At 34.9% G+C, this 26812-nt stretch overlaps 1 protein-coding gene across 11 annotated transcripts in view; it reads left to right on the top strand.

Annotated features, from left to right (window-relative positions):
• Nucleotides 1-26812, top strand: part of Msp300 (Muscle-specific protein 300 kDa) — a 168795-nt gene that overhangs the window by 44337 nt on the left and 97646 nt on the right. For all 11 annotated transcript variants that reach the window (XM_053757134.1, XM_053757133.1, XM_053757130.1 and 8 more), the window contains 4 exons: nt 21415-21476; nt 22391-22486; nt 23187-23363; nt 26398-26561. In XM_053757134.1, coding sequence (XP_053613109.1) covers nt 21415-21476; nt 22391-22486; nt 23187-23363; nt 26398-26561 — 499 coding nt within the window. The remainder of the gene's footprint in view (nt 1-21414; nt 21477-22390; nt 22487-23186; nt 23364-26397; nt 26562-26812) is intronic.

Genomic DNA, 26812 nt, shown 5'->3' on the forward strand with positions numbered 1-26812 from the left:
CTTAAGTAAGTTTGTTTGATGTCGTTACGCCTTCACGCTATAATATAGCATAGATAAATGTAAATATTATCTACTCAAACAATCTTCTTGAAATTTCGCCGACGTTATTGGTGGAATTGTTGAAATAAATAGTTACTTTTGCTAGTCCACATAAAAAAATCTTTAAAATATTCTGCATTTCTTTATCAAGGAAAAAGCAAATTAATTACAGAACACAGAATTACATATATCAAAGAACACAGGGTTTACATATTGAAGGTAACCCTTTCTGGGACAGCAGTAAATAATAATTTCATGGATGTCTTGGTATCTCTCCATTCGTTTGTTTGTCATAACGTCAGTCCGTGGTCGACGTATGGCAATTTGTCAGAATATTAAATGTGCATTCTCAAGTGCATAATGGTGATCGTGGTGTGTGGTTCCGCCCTAGAATAGCACCATCCGGGGATGTTAAATGGTGTGACTAAGGGAGGGGCCACTCGCTTAAACTATTTTGTCCTATTGTTTTGGCATACAATAATATTTGGCATAACGATTTTGGCATACAATATTTTAACGATTTTGGCATAATAGGTCTAAGTCCATATTGATTTTTGGCATACGGGTAAATGTGGCATAATTAACTTTTAGGTTGGTGGTGGTGGAAACAAGTGGTGGTCGATGAAAATTACTATACATGAGTCAGATTTGTATACAAACTCATGTGGCACGAGTAGATTTCGAACCTGGGACCAAAATCAAAATCAAATCATTTATTCAGAAATTAGGCCTTCACAGGCACTTTTTCACGTCATATTCTAAATTAAATGATGTTTACCAAAGCTACAAACTACTAGCATTTCGGAACGACCACTGCTGAGAAGAAATGCCGAAAGAAACTCATTCAAACAGTGTTGGTCCCTATTATGCCAGAAGGGCTTTTCGAAAGAAGTCGCTTTTCGATTATACAAAAATATACAATTACAACTAGCTGCGCTCCGCGGCTTCGCTCCCGTGAGATTTTCGGGATAAAAAGTATCCAATGTGTTATTCCATGTTATATGTTATAGTATTATATGTTATAGTATTCTACCTTTCATAACAATCAGTCCAGTAGATTTTACGTGAAAGAGTAACAAACATACATACACAAATATATCCTCACAAACATTCGCATTTATAATACTTGTTGTTCGCCGCGAATTTATTTATTATTATTATTATTTCAAAAACGACTTAACCGATTTTGATGCCCTACGAACATAAAAATTCTATTGTCATATCCTAAGTACCTTTTCAATTTCATCAAAATCAGACCAACGGTTCAAAAGTTATCGCCTTACATACATACGTACAAAAAATTTTTTACCTTTTCAATTTCATCAAAATCAGACCAACGGTTCAAAAGTTATCTCCTTACATACATACATACAAATTTTTTTTTTGCCCCAAGTAGAATGTTAGACCTCGCTCGGTCAATTAAGTAGTAGGATACACAGACATACACAAATTGTATTGACTACTATAGAACAGAGATTGAATGATACAGAACAATAATAAATAAATAAATATACTAGGACAAATCACACAAATTGAGCTAGCCCCAAAGTAAGTTCGAGACTTGTGTTATGGGATACTAACTCAACGATACTATATTTTATAATAAATACATATATAGATAAACATCCAAGACCCGGGCCAATCAGAAAAAGATCATTTTCCATCATGACCCGACCGGGGATCGAACCAGGGACCTCTCGGTTCAGTGGCAAAAATCTTACCACTGCGCCACCGAGGTCGTCGAATATACAATAGAATTAAAAACAAAATTTATTCACACAAAATTGTTGCACAGCCATTAAATGTCATGCTCGCTTGCGTTTGGGTTCCGTAGTCAAATGAATTTTATCTGTCTGTAAATTCTATCTATTATATTTCTGAATACAATATGTAATTACAGGATAGTCATAGTTGATAGGCCATGGTGACCACTTACCGTCAGGTGGGCCGCATCTGTTTGCCTCCTTGGTAGTATAAAAAAATAAGATTTTCCTACTGTACAGAATTACACGACCTGTTAAGTATGCCATTGTTTCACAGAATTTGTGATAAGGCACGAAATTATATAGAAAGAAACTGTAGAAATATTTGCTTGATACGGAACACCACGGCACGACAGCCTATCGGAATTTATTGCAAAATCGCCATTATTACAATAGCATAAGGTCCAAACACGGTAATGTTTTATGCAGTTGGACATATTATTTACTATACTATAAGGTTGTTATTGTTATAGTCCAGACGTGATTTTGTAGCGTTGTCTGAATGTTAAATCCTAACAAATGTTGTAAATGTGAAAATATGTCACCTCTTCACGTTTTAAATACTTAACCAATCTTTTTGAAATTTTGCATAAGGGTACCTTTCATCCCGGAAAAATAACTGTTCCCGTGGAAAATTTACGCGAGCGAAGCTGCGTGCTACAGCTTGCTAAAATACATGTTAGAGTACAAGTTTCTAAGGCATGGAGGATACGTAAGACGCTCATAAACTAGAGGTTAAATCCTTAATTATCAAATGCTAAATAGAATTAGTTGTTTCAAGGTTATAGTGAATCTACTCTCTCTCTCTCTCTCTCTGCGTGACCAGTATCCTTAGTAAACATTGGTAGTACACTCTACGACAAAAATAATTGATTTTCATTTCATGTACCACTCGAGTGGTATTAAGTTAAGGCTGTATTTAGATAGTTAAATAAGTATTTGGTTGATCCCATGGAATAAAAAAAACGATTAACTTTGTTCACATTTATTGGAAAAAAAAAAAACTTTTCACAGTTGTTGGGAGACAGACATTGAAAGTTTGACGACCTCGGTGGCGCAGTGGTAAAGTTCTTGCCACTGAACCGAGAGGTCCCGGGTTCGATCCCCGGTCGGGTCATGATGGAAAATGATCTTTTTCTGATTGGCCCGGGTCTTGGATGTTTATCTATATATGTACACACAAGTCTCGAACTTACTTTGGGGCTAGCTCAATCTGTGTCATTTGTCCTAATATATTTATTTATTTCTTTATTTAAACTGTAACAGCTAGAGTTCTTGTTACTAAACATACAATTGTAATTTTCTCATGTTGTGTACATGATATTGAGACGTTTATTGTAAGAAAACATAGCTCTTGGTCAGTCAGTGGTACCTTATGCTTGGAACGCCACAAATGGAGAGTAATTGTCATATTTTACTGTTTTTTCTATCGTAATTGTCATCAACAGCCTTTTTAGATGCGTAGAATGAGAGAGTCATTCACATCCATCACGTTTGAGCCATTTTCAATCACCAGCTTTCCTCAAATCACTAACCCATCTAACCTTTGAATGCCCTACGCTTTACCTGCCATTTACAGGTCATCACTCAGCATTCTACTTAAACAATTATTGGTTCGCCTTGCCAGGTTGGTATCCCGCCCAGTTCCAAAATTGTCTGTTTATCCTAATCCTAACTAATATTATAAATGCGAAAGTATGTTTGTTTATATGTTTGTTACCTCTTCACGTTCTATATACTCAACCAATCTTCTTGAAATTTTGCATACATGTAGTTGAAGTTTTGAGTAGCACATAGGTACGAGGGCTGCTATTTATGTATCCGGAATAACAAAATTAAACAAACATATATTATTACATATGGTTTTATTGTTTCTCGAAGTATTCTCCGCGATGATCTATGCACTTCTGCATACGATGAAACCAATTTTCAAAGCACTTTTTCCATTCTGATTGAGGTATGTCCAAAACGTGTGTTTTGAACGCATCAACGGCCTCTTCGCGGCTCGAAAAACGTTGACCACGTAATTTATTTTTAATGTTTGGAAATAAATAAAAATCATTGGGTGCCAGGTCGGGGCTGTACGGCGGATGACCCGTCAATTCAATCTTTTGACCCTCCAAAAAATTATTTGTTTCAGCCGACTTGTGGCAGCTAGCATTGTTGTGATGAAGTATGATTCTGCGTTGTGGGTTGTTCTTTCGTATTTTTTCAAAGACTTCTGGCAAACAAATGGTGGTGTACCATTCAGAATTAACCGTCCTACTATTCTCTAGTGGCACTGTAGCTACATGTCTGTTGATACCAAAAAAACAAGCGACCATTTGCTTTAAAGTGCTTCTCGCACGAACAACTTTTGTTGGATTCGGTTCATCTTGAAAGACCCACACCGTTGACTGCTGTTTAGTTTCAGGGTCATAAGCATAGATCCAGGTTTCGTCACCTGTGTAGATATTATAAACAGCTTTTGACGTGCCACGGTTGTATTTTTTTAACATTTTCTTACACCAGTCGACACGAGCCTGTTTTTGATCTACGCTCAAGTTGTGCGGAATCCAACGCGAACAAATTTTTTTAACAATTAAATGTTCGTGTAATATCGCGTGTATACTCGTCATACTAATGCCCAGAGACGCCTCTATCTCGCGGTATGTAACATGACGATCTTGCATTACTAATTGTCGCACAGCATCAATATTTTGTTGTACCACTACCGATTTAGGACGACCCTCCTTAATTTCATCCGTGAGCATAGACCGTCCACGTTGAAATTCCTGAAACCAATAATACACAGTGGTTTTCGATGGTGCTTCATCTCCAAAAGTTAAAATCAGTTGTTCGATGCACTGTTTTTGAGTTAATCCACGCCGAAAATCATAATAAATCATCGCGCGAAAATGTTCACGAGTTAAATCCATGGCAATGAAGACAAGCTATTTTCAAAATTGGCGCCAATTGAAAAAAACAAATGACAGGGACATGAAAAATATTTATTCTCTAGCCGAAGAGTTCTATTTTCAAATGTTGTAATTACTTTTTAAATATTCTAGAATTATTGGCCAGTTCCGGATACATAAATAGCAGCCTAGTACCCTTTATCTCGAAAAAAAATATTGGTCCTGTAGGAAATTAACGCGGGCGAAGCCGCAGCAAAAGCCAGTATTTTATAGTTTTATGGTGTTCAGAATACTTCAACATAATACATTCATTCAGGCTTCACTTTTCAATGATTATTTATGGTTTAAAATCTTGCCACAGACATACGATTTATTTGCCTATTTTCATGAGCAAATTTAACAAAATGTAGTGGAATATACGAAAAGAAGAAACACTCCGCTGCTAACTGTACGAGATCCCTCGATCAAATTGAATGACCACTCTCCCTTTCTAAACAGCCATCTCTTTCGCACACCATGACCTCATGCGCAAGGCATTGCGCAACTACGGTTTTTATATCTGTTTTGTGTGATTTTCCTTTCAATGTGTTTTTTTCTTTAGCTATTAGGTCTGTCAATATATTCGATGGAGCTAATTATATTCTTTTATAATTTAATGCTATGTATGTATTTAGATACTTTAATTTTAGCATGAAAATTATTTAAGTCATAATTAAAAACTATTGATTCGAGGTTCCGCCATTAATTTCGTGGTAATTTTGCGACACTTATTACGTCCATGACCTTTTTCAAAGTATAATATATATCTACATTAAAATCTGTGAAATATATAGGTAACGTTGCAAACGTTGTTTAATATTAACTATGGTACTCGTACGAGCAGTTAATATATTTTAGATGGGATTTAGGACTTTTTTGTTACTTATTTTGGTAATTTCATCAAGTGCACGTACATTAAATCACAGATTTATAGATTTTTATTTTGGAAAAACAAAAACGGTTATAGAAAAGCTATAAAATGTAGCGTAAATATTGCAAAAACTAATCAAATACCAATAATTACTATTACAAATTTATCGAACCGATCCTAAAACACATTGTGATATATAATTAAAGCAATTTATTTCTCTATCATCTGAGAACTTTCTCAGCTCCATCCGCTTCTACGAATTTCAGGGTTATTTTTACTGTTTCTTCTTTTCTCTCCATTTTGCACGGTTTTTCATTATTTGTCATTCTAATTACATAACTATATCTAATACATCAAACCAGGACGTTTCAGGTTTGCCCCATATAGCAACTTGTTTCAAATCTCAACACAAAGAGGAACTTGATCTGATACTAGAATACTTTGCCTATTCTTTGAGAGTATAATTGCGTATCAAACAAGCATAAATTATATTTTATTGTATGCATAAATTAAATGAAAATAAAGATGAAGGCGCCTATAGCTAAAATTTGAACTACAGTTTAAATTTTCGCAGCAAGATTGCGTTGCAATAAAACCAGCACGAAGCCTATTCATACAACCATTCATCCATACAAAAAGCACTTTAATTACTGAAGATTTAAAGTTTAAAATAACTTTTGTCAACTGGCTTTCCTTAAAAGCCGGATCTTGAAGTTTGGAATTACAAAAGGTCTACGACGAATTCAACGCACTAAGTATGTTTCTCGATTAGGTATAATGTGCATGGTCTATTAAAGAGTGCAGGAGTTCATATTTGTTCATTTCGTTCATTTATTTGATAAAAAGATGTATCTCACCGTTGAACAAAACTGTTTATCATCAGTTAATTTAATTCCCTCCCCGCGTTGATATTTCACGAATCCTAAAATGTTGGGATCTTCAATGCAAGATTGACAGGCATTTCTTGAGCTTTCGTGTAACATCCTAGACCTAATCATTGAAGAAGATGAAAGATCTTCATCATCACGACGATTATCTAGATCGAGATAAGATGTATTCAAATGATTAATAAAAATACTACATTTTATAAAATCTAATTCACAACTTGTAGTGTGTGTTTTGATTGATAGATATCCGCCGAGAGTTTGCTTCTTGTCTTATTTATCAGAGTAAAGTACAACAATATTAAGGATAATTTTGAACGTAATAACATATATAAACCCTAATGCTTGTTCTTATGTAATAATGAGTTTGCATCTGCACTAAATCTCTATTTTGAAAGAGTTAACTTTGAATATTCTTCTGGAATATTCCGTCGAGCCTACAACTTCTGGAAATACCGGTAACAGTCCGGTGATGCGACTGGTATTGCATTTGTTCCTAGGCAACGGTGGTGAAATAGCAGTTTGCTTGTATGTCGGTCTATTGCATAAAATATTTTCTTTTTCCTGTATTTGAGTCCGCGTTGCGTTGGATTTTGCGTGCGCGAAAACCTAATTTATAGAGTGATTATTTCGTTTAAAATAAAAAAGATCTATTATATTATTGACGACCTCGATGGCGCAGTGATAAAGTGCTTGCCTCTGAACCGAGAGGTTCCGGGTTCGGTCCCCGGTCGGGTCTTGATGGAAAATGATCTTTTTCTGATTGGCCTGGATCTTGGATGTTTGTTTATATAATATTTGTTATAAAATATAGTATTGTAGAGCTAGTATCCCATAACACAAGTCTCGAACTTACTTTGGGGCTAGCTCAATCTATGTGATTTGTCCTAATATATTTATTTATTATTTATTTATTTATTATGGAAGTTTATTTTATGTGCAGTGTATGACGGGTCGGCAGTAATATTAAATTTTCATGATTGTTATTCGTCATACAGTGAGATCACATCTGTTATCGGAGCAATGCAAAACAACTAATGTTGACATTCACTCAAGGTCTATTTTTGTTTGTCGTGAATGCGTTTAGGCGGTTAACGTATTTATGCGAATTTAAAATATAGTTTTATTGTTAGCAACAAAACAACTGAATTCGAGGAATTATAAATTGGAACGTATATTTATTCTCGCTCGAAAGATACTCAAAGATATAAAATCAGTCGCCTCAAACGACATCCACTGGGAGGATTTGGACTGGTTCTAATCTAGAGTGGGCATCACATGCTTAAAAGAACTAAACACAATGTTTGACTATCAGTTAGTTACATTAATGCTTTTGCCAATAGAACATTTCGGAAACAACTTTCGTGAAAATACCTAGGATATTACTTTTTGTACATTTCTTATAATATCAAATTCACTACATGGATCACAACAATTTCCGAAAAAATACGATGAAAGAAGAACATAACATTTCGGAATGGCGGAGAAGCTAGCAGCAGTGATAGGCATTGTAATGATACTTCTTCATTACATTTTAAAAACCTCTTTATTTTGTATTTCGAACAGAAAAACCAACAAGATTTTATTTCATGTAGGTGTATGTTTTGACGCAGTCAGGTCCCCAGAGCTGAATAAGATTACCTGTATGTAAAAAAAAGTATTAAATGTCATATGATAATAATATATTTTAATTAATAGCGATCCCAATCGCTACAGTACCTATATATAGGTTAAATTAAAAAAAAAAACTTCCTGACCTTCTAGCGGTAAATGCTGCAGCAACACACGCATGTCCAAGTTAATAAATCTATCTGTGACAGCACAGGTCGTTTCACCATGTTAGTATTCAGCTAAGGCTGATTCTAACATGTTTTTCTGACATCATACTTGGCGCCATTAGTCCAGAGCATGCCATCCTTGAACAGGCATTATGCATCTGTTAGTGCTGTGAGTAACTATACTAAAGATTAGCGATCCGTCACGCTTCGCACGGGCACTATGTGCCAAATTTCATCAAATCAATCGGTCAAGTTTTTGATTTTATTCATCACTAGTAGTAAATCTAAAGGTCTGTCACAGCTGATAGTATTTATGTAACATATCGAACAGATAGCGTTAAAAATTGTAGTTAATGCATAAGTATAGTAAAGTTTATCTGTCAGATTACAATATGACATTTATACAATATACATTTTATCAGAAAGTTATGAGATATTATCTTGTGAACGAACATACGCACAACATTTTGAAAATCCCGTTTGAAATTTAAAACGGTTTACTTACATAAACACAGTTATGAAAATTGAAATATTTCATGTAAGTACATTTTCTTGTTGGCGAGAAAATTCATTTCCCATTCGGAACAATTATAATTTTTTTTACCTCGTAATGCATATATAGCAAATGGAAATCCATAGGAACTTGGCGTGATAATAATGTGCTATTAGTAAAAAAAGGCACTAACTAAAAATATAAGTATATAAATATAAAATTGACAACAAAATTCCAAATCAATATAAAAGCTTAAATTTAAATCTATTTAAAAAGCACCTCAAGTCTTTATTAACTGATAAATGTTATTATACTTTAAATGATTTCTTTAATGATAGACTTGGATAGAATTTAGGGCTAGTATAAGTACATTATAATTCTTTTTTTGTTTTGGATTTGTAGTGGATTGCATGCTCCTCTTTATTTAATTATATTTGCATACCTATATTCGGTAAAACGTGTAGGTCTAATTCATTTTGACTATTTGTACTCATGTTTTTGGCAAATAAATGTTTTCTTTATTTCTTTTTCTATAATAAAAATATAAACTAAATCTTTATGTTCATCCGACCATTTAGTCCTAAGCCTGTCTCATTTTCTGTGCCCGTCCGTGTCCAGGATATAAGGTAAGAATAAATTAAGACCAGTGACAGGGGTACATGGAAAAGGAATGGAGGCTTTAACCCAACTGTGGAACATGGTCTGGAGGGAATTGGTCATCTCGGTTCTCATATATTTTCATGTAAGTTAATAGTGTTTCACGTATATATATATTATAATCAGCACTCGGATCACAATCATAACCTGTTTTGATATACCTTTTGACTATGTACATTATGTACTTTTATAATTTATAATTAGAAAGAAAAAAAACATTGTAAGAAACAATAATGGTAAGCCGATCTGGCATGATAGGGACCAACACTGTTCAAATGAGTTTCTTTCGGCATTTCTTCTCAGCAGTGGTCGTTCCGAAATGCCAGTAGTTTGTAGCTTGTGAGAAATAACTATAAATATAATGATTGACGAGAAAAAGTGCCTGTGAAGGTCTAATTTCTGAATAAATGATTTGAATTTTGAATTTTGAATTTTTGACATGTTATAGCTATTATAAAAATATATAAAGGCAGTATGTCGCCAGTATTGACTAGCACCAGTAAACAGATGACTGTAACCTAGCCTTTATACCAACGTCGAAGACATGATTGAAGAGTGACCTCTAGACTAAGGTTCGAATGACCTTTAGGGCCTGTTAAGTCTAGACCAGCTAAATATGTATGAGCTTTGTGTATAAAAAGCTTATATATGCCAAGTCATGTGAAAAGGCTATATTTTGCATATTTGTAAGGAGTTTAGAAGCAACACTTGGGGCTCATGTTTGGTAAAACGCACAGAAGGTGTTGTAAGTTTAACATGCCTGTGTATTTGTGTCTGTCCGTGGCGTCGTAACACCCAAACAGTTGAACGATTATGAATCTAGTTTATTTGTATTTGAAAAAAAAAAAAGATAGTGTATTTAGCTATGTTTGCAATGTGTTTTAATCGTTTTGAAACTGCCAGTTCTTTTCTAGCGAATGAGAGGAACCCAGAAATTTCGGAGACCTCGACTCCGAAATATCGTTATCGATTATTAGCACTCAGAAATTTTGAATAACTCTAAGAAGTAAATAATGAACAAGTTTCCTTGCTCTTCTGTTCACATAATTATGTGTTAACAAATTGTATCAACTCCAACCAAGGCGAAGCCCCACGCTAATCCGATAATTTGGGTCGTGCATTAATTACTTTTCAGTTCGCTGGATATACCAGTGTTTCTTCGATGTTCTACGTCACAGACACGTTGAGGAACTGGCGCAGATTGTCGATCATTTGATGAGTGACCAAAAATATATTATGTCGGATTCCGACCTTTGGAGGTTCGGAAGGTACGTAAAGCCGTTGGTCCCGGCCATCTCCTGATCCACAGGGAAGGCCAGATCCCAGGCAGTGGGAACGATTAAATAGCTGATAATGATGTTGATAACGTCACAGGAAAAAAGAATAAAACATTAAAATATAACAAAAAAGAGCGTTGAACACACGCAAGTCGTGTAACACACGCGTGCATAGTTCATTATTAAATATTCGGGTTTGTTAACGCACTTCGCTTCAAGTCACGGGAAAATCATGCCACGTTTGCATTTGTCCAACATATGCAAGCTGGTCACATTTGAAGCGCGTGGTTCCTGCCCTAAAATTGGACCATGTCCATATCCTCCCATGGTTGTCACATAAAGTGTAAACCCATGGAATTTGTGGGCACTCTGTCGAAGTACTCATTAAATCCATGCGTCCATCCATCCACCCTTAAAAATAAAAGCTTAAAAGCTTTTAAACTTGACAGCTTTCTCAAAGAAGGTTGACGTCATGCAAACAGGTAGTAATAATTTTAAACTTTTCAATCGGGCTATAGACTTTTTTAGTGACAGCCTAGAACTAAACTAACCTATAACTCGCTCAAAATGAGACAGAAAGAGAGAGAGAGAGAGAGAGAGAGAGAGAGAGAGAGAGAGAGAGAGACGTGTATACTCAATAAACCACTAACCTAATAACTAAACCTAGCCTAGTTTTAAGGTCAACTTCTTTTTCATAATCATGTGCTCAAAAATTAGTCAAGATAATTTTAATTTCGTAATAAGTAATGAGATAGGTAGCTATAATTTGTAAAACATTTGGATCAATGTTAACATATTTTTTTTAATAGTAAGGTATTGCAAATCACAAGAGACCTTGGAACATATCCTGGAGATATTCCAAGTTAAGTAGACCAAATATATTTATAACACTGGATATAGAGATCAGATTTCCCGAGATCAATCAAACTTAATTACAACGAACAGTATTTTCATCTGTCACATCATCTGACTAATGTAGACTAAATCATCGTGAATCTATCAATATGTCTTTGGCAGTTGACAGAGTGTTGTTCTCAGAAGTAAATTTATATCGATGACTGAATAATGAACGGCTAATCATACTCGTATATTATGCATGAGTATATCTTGGAAAAGAAGAAGTTCGTGATTATATCTCTAGGCGTTCTCATTATCTACAGGTCAAACAGCACAGCTTTAAATAATATTGTTATTGATCATTGTAAATACTATTAATAGATCATTACTAATAATTATTGTGAATTATATAAGTAGGTATACAAAGTTGTAAGACTTTTAACTTGTTAAATTGATTCAATTTGTATATCATTTTGGCATATTTGGACATAAGTGAAAGACTTAAAATTAGAATCAAATCTTTATGCCCTATATGACGTCCTCGGTGGCGCAGTGGTAAAATGCTTGCCTCTGAGCCGAGAGGTCCCGGGTTCAATCCCCGGTCGGGTCATGATGGAAAATGATCTTTTTCTGATTGGCCCGGGTCTTGGATGTTTATCTATATATGTATTTGTTATAAAGTATAGTATCGTTGGGTTAGTATCCCATAACACAAGTCTCGAACTTACTTTGGGGCTAGCTCAACCTGTGTGATTTGTCCTAATATATTTATAGCAATGGGCTGCAAATTTATGTATTGATGAAGATTCGAATACTTGTTTTCGTTTATCCTATCGAGTTGAAAATACACACGTATTTTAGGTACAGGTATAGATCCGGTTTCAATGAATTATGGCACCTAATTCTTGGAGGTTAGGATTCCAATGAAGGCTCTCAAGGTTCAGTGGTTAACATCGCTTTTTAGCTACAAATGTACGGTATATGTATGTGTGTCATTAATTACAATCCACTCCTTAAAAATAAATTGAGATATTGCATGTTGAACACATCTAAAATTCATATGTTGATATGACCTCAAGATATGAACAATAGAATAAACTTTAGAGGAACAGCCTCTATACCTCCTATGTATAACGTAAAATAAAGCCATAAACTTCAGAAATATAATAATCTTCGACTTCTTTGTGTAAATTCTCATAAAGTGACGAGAATTATAGAAATCGCATGAATAATTTGCATAAACAATAATTCTTCGAATGATGACCGAGTGATACGGAGTCAATAAGTACGCTCTTGATAAAAATATGGCTCTATTAAGCTACAGAATTTGGCAATAGGGTAGATGACAATTTTTCATTTTGATTACTATTCGAAGGTTTTTATACTCGTACTTATATCATTAGAAACGGCAGTGAAAAAAATACTGTGATAATGACAATGCTTTCAATGATTATGACTAAAATCATTAAATGAGACTCTAAAGTGACGTCACGATTAAATTAAATATATCAAATATATCAGGACAAATCACAAAGATTGAGCTAGCCCCAAAGTAAGTTCGAGACTTGTGTTATGGGATACTAACTCAACAATATTATATTTTTATAATAAATACATATATAGATAAACATCTAAGACCCGGGCCAATCAGAAAAAGATCATTTTCCATCATGACCCGACCGGGGATCGAACCCGAGACCTCTCGGTTCAGTGGCAATAACTTTACCACTGCGCCACCGAGGACGTCAAAATTGATTGATTAATTATTATCTTAGCGAAAAATTAATTAAATATTGCGTTTACGGTAATTATTTAGCTTAATTATTACGTTAATTATTAGAATTAGGTACTATTTCATCAATCCATGCGTCCATAATTTAACGACCTCGGTGGCGCAGTGGTAAAATGCTTGCCTCTGAACCGAGAGGTCCCGGGTTCGATCTCCGGTCGAGCCATGGTGGAAAATGATCTTTTTTTGATTGGCTCGGGTCTTGGATGTTTATCTATATATGTATATGTTATAAAATATAGTATCGTTGAGTTAGTATCCCATAACACAAGTCTCGAACTTACTTTGGGGCTAGCTCAATATATGTGATTTGTCCTAATATATTTCTTTCTTTCTTTCTATAATATTTAGAAGTTGTGTTTCTATTATGTGATAGTTTGTACATATCAAGGTTGAAACGAACGTATGTCAGGTTACAATGATGACCTCTGTCTCTCACGATAGCGGCGATTTGGAATAAATTTGGTTGTGTTGTTGTGCTGTCGGCTGTACAAGCCAAGGTTGCTGGATTAGATCATCGGACGTTGCGGTCGTACCGCATTTTTACATCAAATGTGACATCTATACATATAACAAAACTGCATGTGGACTATGTTTGTATATAGGAAATAAATTATTATTGTGTGTCTTTATGTCTATATCATAATCATTTTCTTTTCAGAATTTTTGGCTTTCTGTCTGTATGTTAGTTCGCGTATCACGCAAATGCTACTGAATAGAACTTAATGCAATTTTCATAGTTTTATAACAGATGGTCTAATTTAAAATCTGTTATAGGTTTCATCGTGATACGTTGCTCAGAATATTGACAATATAACATGAAAAATAATAACTGAGACTGTACTTTGATTCTTTGTTTAGAAGGGATTATTCTCGCGTGCGAAGCCAAGGGCATATATATGACATAAAAATCTATCTTCAATCTAAACAAAAACAATAAATTATATGTTTGCCAATAAATTATATGTTAATCAATATAGCCATTTTTTTGTGGGATGATATGCTAGATGAAACGACGCCACAGCCACGAATACAACAAGGAAAAGGCGTAGATGAAAGAGAGAGAGAGAGCTGTAACAGGTATATATAGTGGTGTGCTGGCATGAAATTTTGGCTGTAACCAAACTGTACTATTGTTTCACTATATCGAAATATAATCATTATGGTCGTTAGAGCATAGCAAACCAAGCCGGTTTATGTGGTCACACGACCTTCGCGTTGAGGCAAGTCCAAGGTGGAATGAATGCACTTCATTATTTTGATAATTTCGTGAAATAACACCATGACATAACATATAATAATTTTGAAACAATAAGCAAAAACTACCGAACAGAATTTCGTACGGTTTTCACCAATAGATAGTGTGATTCCTGAGGAAGGTTTAGGTGTTTCATGATCGAAGCCTGGACGGGCTGCTAGTAAATTATAAAATATACTCAACTATACGCACATCATCGATTTTGGTAATAAAAACTAAATTAAAAATGTAAGAATCCCCGACTCCGAAGTTGCTCTCATCTGCAAGGAAAGAGTTGATAATTTCCAAACGACTGAACACAGACTTTTCCAAACACAGCTTAGAATACTCTAGACTAAAGTCTCTTTTAAATAAAATAAACTAGATCAAAATCGGTTCCGCTGTTTGGCTTCTATGATGCCACGAACAGACACGTTAAACTTATAACTCCGCTCCTACCTTCGTCGGGGGTTAACAAACTGAAACAGAAACAGAACTAACCTCAAAAAATTACGGAAATGTTGTAATAGAAAGTAATCAATCGGTAATCGCTTTTTTCTCAGAAAAGTGGACACGCATCGTCGTGTTTATGTCCGAGACGACCTTGGCACGGATTTGACGTTTTGACACGGACACACTAACATACATAGCCACCTACATTTCATACTATACAAGTATCGTAATAGTGAAAAAAAACTAGTGGCCAGTCCCGGCTTTGCTCGGATTTAAAGCAATAATGTACACCTAGACCTTAAACTTTCCTCAGTAATCACCTAATAGTGAAAATCGTACGGAAATCCGTGCAGACGTTTTTGAGTTTATCGCGAACAGACACGCAGACGGTATATTTTATAATATGTAAGGATAAGGATGAAAATTAAAATAACTAGGCAGTTGTTCGCCGCGAATCTAGACCTCGCGAACACAATACATTTTTGATGAGTTTTTACAAAATTGTCTATTTTGATGCCCCACGAACTTAAAATTTACATTGGCATATCCTACATACCTTTTGAATTTCATCAAAATCGGACCAACGGTTCCAAAGTTATCGCATTACAAACATACATACATACAAAAAATTTATTTTTGCCACATTTAGAACGTTAGACCACGCTTGCATCGCTTATTCGGTCAATTAATGGCAGGTTAATTCCTTGACATTCCTATGACGTCACATTATGACGTCATTTATGACGTAATGGCAGTGCCGACGTGGCGCCATAGTCAATTTATTCTAATCAACAGGGCCATAGTGTAGAAAAGAACACACAAATATGATATGTTTCTATCAGTTTCCAATAGGTACGATTCGCCCATTCATTAAATAATCTACTCTATATAATAGTAACATCCTCGAATTCCATTCCGTACAAACAGTTGATCAACTGATCAACGAACATTCACACACACAACAAATTCACATTCAACGATTGTTAAATAGAGAGTTGAACGATTCCTTTATGATATTTTAATATGGGACTGCTATTTTCAATTTTTTCATTGCACCACTAAACGACTAAAAAGATCAGTGTTATGGAACAATCCATACTTCCAAGCTTTCATCATAAACTAGCGACCCGTCCCGGCATTGCTCGAATAAAACTATAGGTAATAAACTTACACCTAAACCTCAAAAATCGCAATATCTATTTATAAAACCTTTATCAAAATCCGATAGTGTGATGGGATAGTAGTCTCAGCATTTTCTCAGTGTAAATAAACGCGAACTTAAAACTTAAAGTCACATCCTACAATGATTCGCACAAATATAAAGGTATTTTATTGCCGGCCGGTCCCAAATTGAGGATGCAGTGCAATGGTGGTTGTATGTGTCTGTACGACTGTATTACCACACAATGCGTGTGCTCATTCAATAAACGTGAGTTTGATACTAATTGCTACCTGCTAATAGGGCTGCCAAAACAAAATTACCAAACTAATCCTGCAAATATTGTATGTATAGATGCGAAAGTTTGTGAGGATGTATGTTACTCTTTCACGCAATATCTAGAGATGAGAATATAACCTGGAATAGGGTACATTTACATAGGGTACTTTTTATCACGAAATTCCCACGGGAGCGAAGCTAGTAAATAATAAATTACTAAACCACAGAAAGGTGTCCAAACCTAGGTTTTCTATCGATCTTACTGTATGTTTTGTATATAATATGTTTGCATCCCAGCATATCTGCCTGAAACTTGGTAAATATTTTTCACATTATTTATTTCATTTAGCGCACAATTTCGCAATGTAGCGATTCGATGGAATAATTTGAAATGCACATTCAGTTACTTAGGTCAAGGTACTTTTAAATTTATCACTTCGAATGCGATTTATTATGATAACGCTATTTATTGCCCATAGATTTCCAATGAAATAAAATGCAGAAGACCTTCCACGAAACATACAAACACACAGCACATTACTAACATTCACATGCCGTCTCTTTTTCCCATATCGTGTACGCAATGCGACGCAATGACGTCAAACATATTAGTGACAGCCCTACGTGAATTCGTGTGATTCCTTGACCTACTGGCGAAAAGTTATCATTGGAAAAGTAATGTTTAACGTTTATCTGAATGTTATCTGAGATCAAAGAGGCGGAATCGTGTTCACAGTTTTTAATTTTATCTTTATGCATTAAATTTTAAATACAATTATGTAAAATTGCTTTTGCTGCTAAATGGCCGTCAATGACAGGGGGGCTACCATGAAACCTGAAACACGTACACACGTCATTGCGTCCACGCGTTCTTTCTGTTTTTTTTTGTGACAATATGTGGACGTTAGTAAAGTGTTACGTGTTTGTATGTTTGGTGGTAGGCCTTCAGTTGAATTTAATAACTTTAAGTGGAAGAGAATAGAACAAGAATAGAGGTTCCGATGGTGAAAATTGAAATTTCATTTTTCTCATGCATATACCTACGTCACGTCACTTTAAGTACGTCATTTTAATATGTTTACAAATCGGCTTTTATTCCAATGTGATAAAGTATAGTTTAATACATATATATATATGTGACTGAATTCAGGAGAACTATTAGAATTTTGGAGCAATCCGTCACTAAATAAATAATATTAATATTACAAATGCGAAAGTATGTTTGTTACTCTTTCACGCAAAATCTACTGGACGAATTGTTATGAAATTCGGTGCACGGGTAGAATATAACCTGGTATAACACATAGGGTAGTCTACGTTCTGATTAATACGTGTGGCTTGGCCGTTTTGATGCACCAAAGCCGTGGTGAATTGGTCATATGGTGTTAGGACATGCAGGTCTGGCAACATGTATATTGTTTTGTTTCATAGTTTTTACCATTTGTTAATATTGTCAATTAGTTTACTAGTTGACAGATAGGCATTGCCTCTCTTTCAATAACAGATGAAAGCTTAAATCCCTTAACAAAAATGGCATTTTATGAGTAACTTTGATAAAATTAAGCATGCGTTGTACCAGTCAACTTTAACGATAATTTTAACCTGCTTAGAAAAGAATTTTATTGAAGCGTCGGCGCGCAGGTTAAAGTTGAGTGGTACAACCCACTCTAAAGTATCGGTAACAGTTGGTACCACCTGCGTGCATTCTTAGGGGAGAGTGCGTGACTCCAAACTGACAGCCGAGCCCCTGAAGAATGCACGCCGTTAACTAAGGATTTAGAGTTTTTTCGATCGACTGCGTTTGTTTTTTGACGATTCGTATGCAATTTCATAAAGAAATTATGTTTGTAATATGTAAAATATATCGCTATGCGTGTTTCTCGTGATTTTACTGTAATACACATGTCAAGGGACGCTCGTATTTGTTGCTAATAATATAATCGTAAACATTCCTTACGATGATTTTGTAAAGGTATTGTGATTATTCAATATATTTCTTTCTGGTTTCATCGACATTCAAATTCATTTCTCTTTGTTTCTTTCAACATAGGTACCTACTTACTTATTATACAGGTAGCAGGAACCTATCAAGTAAAATAGAAACAAGATTTACCTAAACGTCATTTTTGCCACAATCTTTTTGTTGTCATCAAAGAGATCTTATGTTATTTAAAGTCTAACAAAAAAACCCACGTCCGCGCTGTAAACTGTTGAAGAGGTGGGAGCCGATCCTGCGTTCACCATCTGGTCATGCTTATCATAATAATGCATTGTCAACCAAACTAAACGTGTGTACGTTTCAGCTCAATTAGTTAAAGATTTATTTTTGAAAATTTTGTTGCAAAATTCCACCTGAGACATAAAAGCTTGTAAATAGTTCTTATTCTATGGTTAATAAGGAACTAAAAAGGATGATAGTGCTGATGGTAAGTGAGAAGTAAATTATAGTGCAATGGGAATCTCATAAATATGCTAACGTGAGTAGCATACGTATGATACTCTAATTAAATGCTAATGTACAGTCAACAGCGCACATCAACCCAAATTCATTGCAACTCGCCGCTATATTACCGCGGCATAGAGGTTCATGTTGGGTAACTTGACGTCCTGTTCATTGTACCACTCCCATTGGTGCTATAAAATCAATGTTTATTCACTATAAACATTCAAATAAAAGATTAAGGAAGTTATTAGATACTTAGATCACGATTTCGTTGCATCAAGACTTTAGTGCTTAGTGAAAAACATACACGCATACTCGTAATACATACACGTACGTACACGGATACATCACGCTACTATAATGTAATACAGTGTATGCAATTATAGTGTGTCCTTAATCCCTATTTTTCGTACAATATCAAAAACACTAGATGCACTTCGCGGTGTTACCCGCGCAATTAGCGCAGTAGCGCCATCTACACCATTATTATAAACCACGACACAACGACATTGCCTATCAGAACTTTCTACCAAATCCTGCAGGAACTGTGGTGTTAAGAACAAAAAGTGTTACCGTATATGTTATTCCAAGATATTAGCTACATCAATACCAAATTTCATACTAATTGGAACAGTCGTTTGAGCGCGAATGAATAATTAGCATTGGCAAACTTTCGCCTTCATAATATTAGTGGGATGACAAAACTGACACTGTTTGAATGAGTTTCTTTCGTTTCATTTCTTCTCAGCAGTAGTCGTTCCGAAATGCTAGTAGTTTGTAGCTTTGGTAAATATCATTTAATTTAGAATATGACGTGAAAAAGTACCTGTGAAGGCCAGTGTTTCTGAAAAAAATATATTTGATTTTGATTTTGAAACATTTCTCTGTGTGTCATCACGCAAAACTACCCAGATTAAGATTCATTTATTGCAATGTCACAAGTGGACATGTTAGATGTTACATAGATAATAAGTAAGTACAGGTGACGCCCTGCGAGGGCGCAGCAAACATTGAGACAGCTAGATGCCATTTACTTAAATACTAACTGATGCCTGCGACTTTGTTCGCGTGGCCGAACAATTTTTGGTAAGGAGTCAAAATTATTTGAGAAATTTAATTGTACAGGCAAATGTAACGATACCTATACATACAGAAGATGCTAATCAGACTGAAAAAGTATATTTTGTTGACTGAAAAAGTATAGTTTAGCTGAACTATTATGCTTCTTCTTCAGGTGTTCCAGATCTTCGATTTTTATATCTCAACAGAAAATGCTCATCAGGCTGAATAACTTTTGTTAAGGCGTCATTTCAATATTTCCTATAGTTTAGCCGTACCATCATAGTACTCCATCAGGTGTTCCAGTTTTCAAAATCATTTATACCCTGACCAGGCTTTATAGCTATACAACAAAAAAAGTTTTATTCAAATCCGTCCGTTCAAAACAAACAGACAAACAGATAAACAGACTTTTTTAAAATTTCTTATTCTATTACTGATTCTCTATCGATCTCAATTTTTTAAATTTAAATATCTTCAATGTACAGACACAATTTTTTTTACTGTTTTATTATATGTATTGATTTAACATTGTTTGTTAATTGTCATGCATTAATGATTAAAGTAATTAAATTATTAAAAATTAATGATATGATTAAAATAAAAAAAATTGAAGGGGAGTCGAAGGTATCACCGATCGCTTAAGTTTAGGCAAGTCTCTGAACTCATAAACCGAAAATAGAATTTATTTCTGTAGATGCGTTTAATTTGGATATTTGGCTTCACTTGGCGGTGCAGTGAACATTGCCAATTGGCAAATTATGACAGTGAATCATGTATGTGTATTCGAGATCAGTGTTAAAAGTATTTTGGGTGGTTCTTAGTTAGTTTCAACCGCTGATATTATAATTTTTCAAATTTTAACAAAGATATGAATTAGTTTTACCTACTATCTTAATTTGAAATAAAAAATCTGTACTGTGGTAATGTAAATTTTATGAATGACTGATTTCGGAAATTATTCCTTCCCATGGATTTAATAAGTACTGGGTTCGAGTCTCTGAGAAACACCTTGTGTTCTACAATATTGTTCAAGATAATTCGATAATATTAAATATCAGAGCTTTTCAATGTGTAACACTTAAAATACTTAGAACAGTATCACGACTTTATCCTTTACGGGGCTAATAGAGCCAAACTCGAAATACACGTTTATAATCGAGATTAAATAATAATGACACGTTGCTAGCTATCACCTACGAGAAGAATCTCAAGATTATTTTGACGACCTCGGTGGCGCAGTGGTAAAGTGCTTGCCTCTGAACTGAGAGGTCCCGGGTTCGATGCCCGGTCGGGTCACGATGGAAAATGATCTTTTTCTGATTGGTTCGGGTCTTGGATGTTTATCTATATATGTATATGTTATAAAATATAGTATCGTTGAGTTAGTATCCTTTTGGATTGGCGGAGAAGTGTGAAAGACAATTTTCAATTAACTTATACGTATCTTTTTGTTACAGATGAACAAGAAAGAGTACAAAAGAAAACATTTGTCAATTGGATCAACTCACATTTGTCGAAGGTAAGTTTCCACATTATTAAATTTATAGGACCTATATTTATTAATTGACGTCCTTGGAGAAAAGGCTGCGGTGAAATTCGTTGCGCCGCTTGGCAAAGCGCAGGTGAAGAACACCTGCGCTTCGGAAACCGGCAGTGGACTTAGTTTAAGTAATTTTTTGACGTCAATAAGTGATGTATATCCTAAATTGAATTTTGAATTTGAATTTGAGTAGTTAAAATAAAGTAGGTACATTTACATAAAAGCCACAAACTCTTAAAGTCCGCAAAATGACGGTAGACTCAAGATCGTCACAATCACAATGAGAGGTAACGCGATTGAATTTGCCGCTAGGGGCGATAATGCAGTAAGGTCTATGTCCAAAGCAAATTTTAAAGATTGCGTTGTGATAATTTGCACAATACTTATTTTTAAATCAGCTGTCAGATGTCATCAGCTGACTTGAATAAAATTTAACACCAACACTCGATAAGAAAGAATACTCTAAATGTCAAGACCTTGCTCGCCCGTTACGCTTGCTTACTTCCGAGTGAAGAATCGATAACTCACATAATGAATTAATTTACGAATACTTCGGTTAAACGTTCTACCTTAGATATTATTAAGTAGTATAACTCATTGGACCACTATTCGGAAGAGGAAAGTTAGTTTCTTTGGCCACATACAAAGGGGACCCCAGTTTGAATTTCTAACACTGATTCTTGAAGGCAAAAGACCTCCTGGCGGCCCTCGATGAAAGTGGTTTGATGAGATAAAGGATTGGACCGGACAACCGACTGAAAATAGCGTCCCAAAGCTGCGAGGGTTTCCGTATGCTGACCTCCAAACTTCAATTCGAAGATTGATGAACCCCATGATGATGATGATAACTCATTTGTGTAATAAATTATTACTGTATTGTGCATTTGTTTCAGCGCATACCGCCATTGCGCATCGACGACCTGATCTACGACTTGCGAGATGGCACCAAACTGCTGGCGCTGCTCGAGGTGCTCTCGGGCGAGAAGCTGGTAAACTTACTGTTATATGTCCATCAACTGTAGGTGAAGCTACATAATTCTAACAGCGTATGATCATTTAAAGTTAGGAGTAGCTAAGGAATGTAACACAGAAACTGCAAGACAATTTTAATGTAACTTATTGCATAATTATCAAGTTAAAGGATACTTTAAAACCTAATTTCCATAGTAACAAAGTCATGGAAAGACTTACTTACTTAGTGATTATTTTTACTGACGAAACGTACAAAATTTGAGACAATAAAGGCCAACTATGCTCCAAATTTCCTCAAAATCTGCAACGGTTCGTCGTGGGTCCATCCTGGATCTTGGTCTCAAGTTCGCTTGTTCCCATTGCGTTATAGCTTTGATGTGACGCCGCGAAACTCTTATTCAGTCTTTAAATATACCTAATAACTTAAGACTTCTTTGGAAATGGTGCAATAAAGATTTCATTTATCTGTCATTATTTCGAAATTTTGAAGAGTGTGATTTCAAAACGGATGGCAGACTCAACCTTTCTTGGGAATGCTTTTGCTGACAGCTGCCAAGGCTATATGTTTCCACGAAAGGATATGGAAATTAACGGCGGTCCTAATTCTTGAGCGGAACCGCATGCCACATAATCTAACCTATTTATTAATGAATCCATCAATTTATCCAAACTTTCATATAATATTACTATGGATAGTAAAATAATCTTTTTCAACAGCCCATGGAGCGCGGGCGGGTCCTCCGCAGACCACATTTCCTCTCCAATGCCAACACAGCTCTCCGCTTCCTCACCAGCAAACGCATCAAACTCGTTAACATCAACGCCGCTGACCTGGTGGACGGCAGGCCAGCTGTCGTCCTCGGTCTCATCTGGACCATCATCCTCTACTTCCAGGTAAGATGCACTGCGTTCTGGGTTTGGTACGAGTGGCAATGGATTAGAGTTTGGAGTTAGCTGTAGTCGTTGATCACGAAACTAGATTGTAATAAATTTCACTATCGTATGTAAACAGACATTGGAACAAGATTATAATTATTACTTTTCCTTTTGTAGCAAAAAAATTAAAAACTAAAAGCGATGAACGTATTAGATGCGATATTTTCTATTAACTACGATTTTGCGCTTGGTAATATTAATATCATTACTATCACATTCTTATGTGGTCTTCAAATACAGTAAAAGCTCCGCGAAAATATTAATATTAATATCTACACAACGTAGTTTCCGCACGATTTTCACGGCGCAAGATTACTTACATTAGATTTTTGCTTGAAAATGACATCATCTAAATAATTATCATATCAAACTCGAAATAAAATTGAGAGTACGAAAGTGTTGTATATTTTGTATTAAGCTGTCATTGGCACATACGTCACATTGCGTACGGTTGCCGCCTTTTTCACGCGATACCAGAGACTGCAGCCGAGGCGGCTATATTTAAGGAAAAATGTTCTTTACTAAATAAAGATTACATAGTGCACGTGCAGTATTATTTACAGTCCTACAATAGAAAGCATAGACAACATAATAATTATAGGATAGTAATTGTATCAAATAACTAAAAAAAAATAGAAATAAATAAACACGACGAAAATAATAAAGTTGAAAATGAAAACTTAGCAACTGTAAAGAAAGATAAATATTATGTTACTAAATGGTGATCCCACGTATAATTTTTATTTTTGATTTCCATTCGTTGCCACTCGCTCATGCCTCGAGTATCGAAATAGCACTGGAGTGACCAAAATTAGCTTAGATATCCACGGTTGAACTGAAGGTAGATTTAGACGAATAGATTTCTTGCGTTTCACTGACAACTAAATGTTTCCTACTAATGGTTTGAAGAATCTATTTTAACACTGTTAAAGAAACATTACACACGTTTTTGATACACGATATTTTCTGAAGATGACATAGAGGATTATTTAATTAATCACATGTCTATATATATTTAGTATAACTAAATATATTTGCTGAAATAAATAAATATATTAGGACAAATCACACAGATTGAGCTAGCCCAAAAGTAAGTTCGAGACTTGTGTTATGGGATACTAACTCAACGATACTATATTTTATAACATATACATATATAGATAAACATCCAAGACCCGGGCCAATCAGAAAAAAAAATCATTTTCCATCATGACCCCGACCGGGGATCGAACCCGGGACCTCTGGGTTCAGTGGCAAGAACTTTACCACTGCGCCACCGAGGTCGTCAAAATAATAAAGTTGAAACAGTTGAACAGTCTGCTTTAATAACAGCGGAAATTTATTTTAATTATATTATTTATTTTATGTACTTATATGACCTATACTTACGTGCATTTTATTATCATCTAAATTGACCTTGCTAAAATAATGGCAAAACGATCTTCTCTACCGCCAAATTGCACAATATAGTGAGTATTAATAGAAGTTTAGATTTTACACGTAAGTATATTTGCTAACTCACGAAGATCATTTTGTTAAATTAAATAATGATCTTAGTTGCACTAATTTTCCATTAAACTGAGAATTACCAAACAGACTTAAATATAAATTAAATAATGATTCACTTGCCTTTGAAGATGTATACAAAAATAATATAATACCTACTTTCATTAGGTATATCTATTTGATGACGATGAAAAATAGACATTTTTCGAGTTACTGCCTAATACTGACAGGATTTATTTTTATTTTCACTTGCTTGACAGTGATAATAAAAATCCAGTAATTCATAATTTTATATTTGTAATTATCACTTTAACACTTGGTATATTCTCATTTTAATTGGCTTAAACTTATTTTGTTTGCGCAAGCTTCTCTCAATGTATTGGACCCACAGGATAGAGGACCAAAGGTGGGTACACGGCTTGTTAGATTACCTGCTGTATTACTTTACGTTAAGATCTCATTTTGAATATCTGAGTTGATTGGCCAAATATTGTATCTTCGTAGTTAACGGTAATTTCTGCTATTTATCTTTAAAACAATCCTCGCTGTAAAATTCGAAAATAACATTTTTATATTCAAGTAAGCTTCGTTTCAAGTCATAATTACTAAATAAATTGCAGCTATGTTTCTTTTAATTTTTATGTCGACCAAACTATATATAGATTGCCTAACTCATATATATATATATACATATATGCCTAACTCATATATATAATTGCTTTATAAAAACTGCTATTGTTTAAAGAATTTAATATTTTCACGTCACGTAAAATATTTTCAAATCATTACGAAATGCTTATGTGGCGTGTTCTAAACATTTCGTTATTTGATGAACTATCTCTACGATTAATAAACTAGATAATTAATCCTGAAGCCCTTTGTTCAATTGGATTTCGATTCTTAATATCTTCAAATATTAAGGATCCAAGACCACGATGCTGACCAGTGCTCTAGACAACCAAATGTTGAAAATTGCTTTGTAAGGTGATTTAGACGGAGTTTAGTCAATAGCTAGAATATATGAATACGACATTTATGTTTCTCTGTAAGATGTATAATGTGTTAGAGTGTTTAAACTAAACTAGATATAATACCTTCATACTCATTGTATGTTACTGACATTGTCAGTAGTAAAGAAGAAAGAAATAGTTTTTTTCTCTCTCTCTCTCTCAGAAATGGTCGCCAACAATGTATGTAGATTTGCTCTGTGGAAATAAAATAATTTACTGCATTGTTCTAAACCTCTATTTTATTCCGATTTTGCTCATAACACATCATAATGTAGATCAAACTTCATATAATGTATGTAATGTTGTATTTAGAAGTAAAATAGTTGTCAATAGATAGAAATAAATAGAAGGAACACCACCTACAAAAGCTTAGCTCTTAAATTCTGATGAGAATGTAAAACCCCCGAATACAAAACAAATAAATTGATTCGAAAGTGATCGATATTTTACTAATGATAAAACAAATTTGCCATCAGATCGAGGAGAACAGTCGTGCGTTAGAGTACCTCGGAGGGTCGAGATGTGCGTCGGTGATGTCCCAGGAGTCAGGGGCCGCCACTCCGACTCAGAGGGCGGAGGACAGATGGAAGCAGGGGGCGAGGAAGACGCTGTTACAGTGGGTGGCGAATGCTTTGCCAAAGTTAGTATTAATCATCTTCTTTATGGTGGTGTAAATCCGGGTCAATTGCCATTCGTGACGACAAAATATTTTATTAAACAGTAGGGGTATATCATGACATTTTGCTAGAATATAATCGTACGTAAAGGGAACTATTTTCCAAATACATTTTGACGTGACAACGTCTTAAATTAGGTTGCGGCTGGGAGTCACTTATGAAAAAGTGTAACGCCCGGTAACGTTACGATGAGTCACCGAACGAGAGAGAGGCC

Source organism: Plodia interpunctella, chromosome 16 (assembly GCF_027563975.2).
Source record: "Plodia interpunctella isolate USDA-ARS_2022_Savannah chromosome 16, ilPloInte3.2, whole genome shotgun sequence".
NCBI lineage: Eukaryota > Metazoa > Arthropoda > Insecta > Lepidoptera > Pyralidae > Plodia > Plodia interpunctella.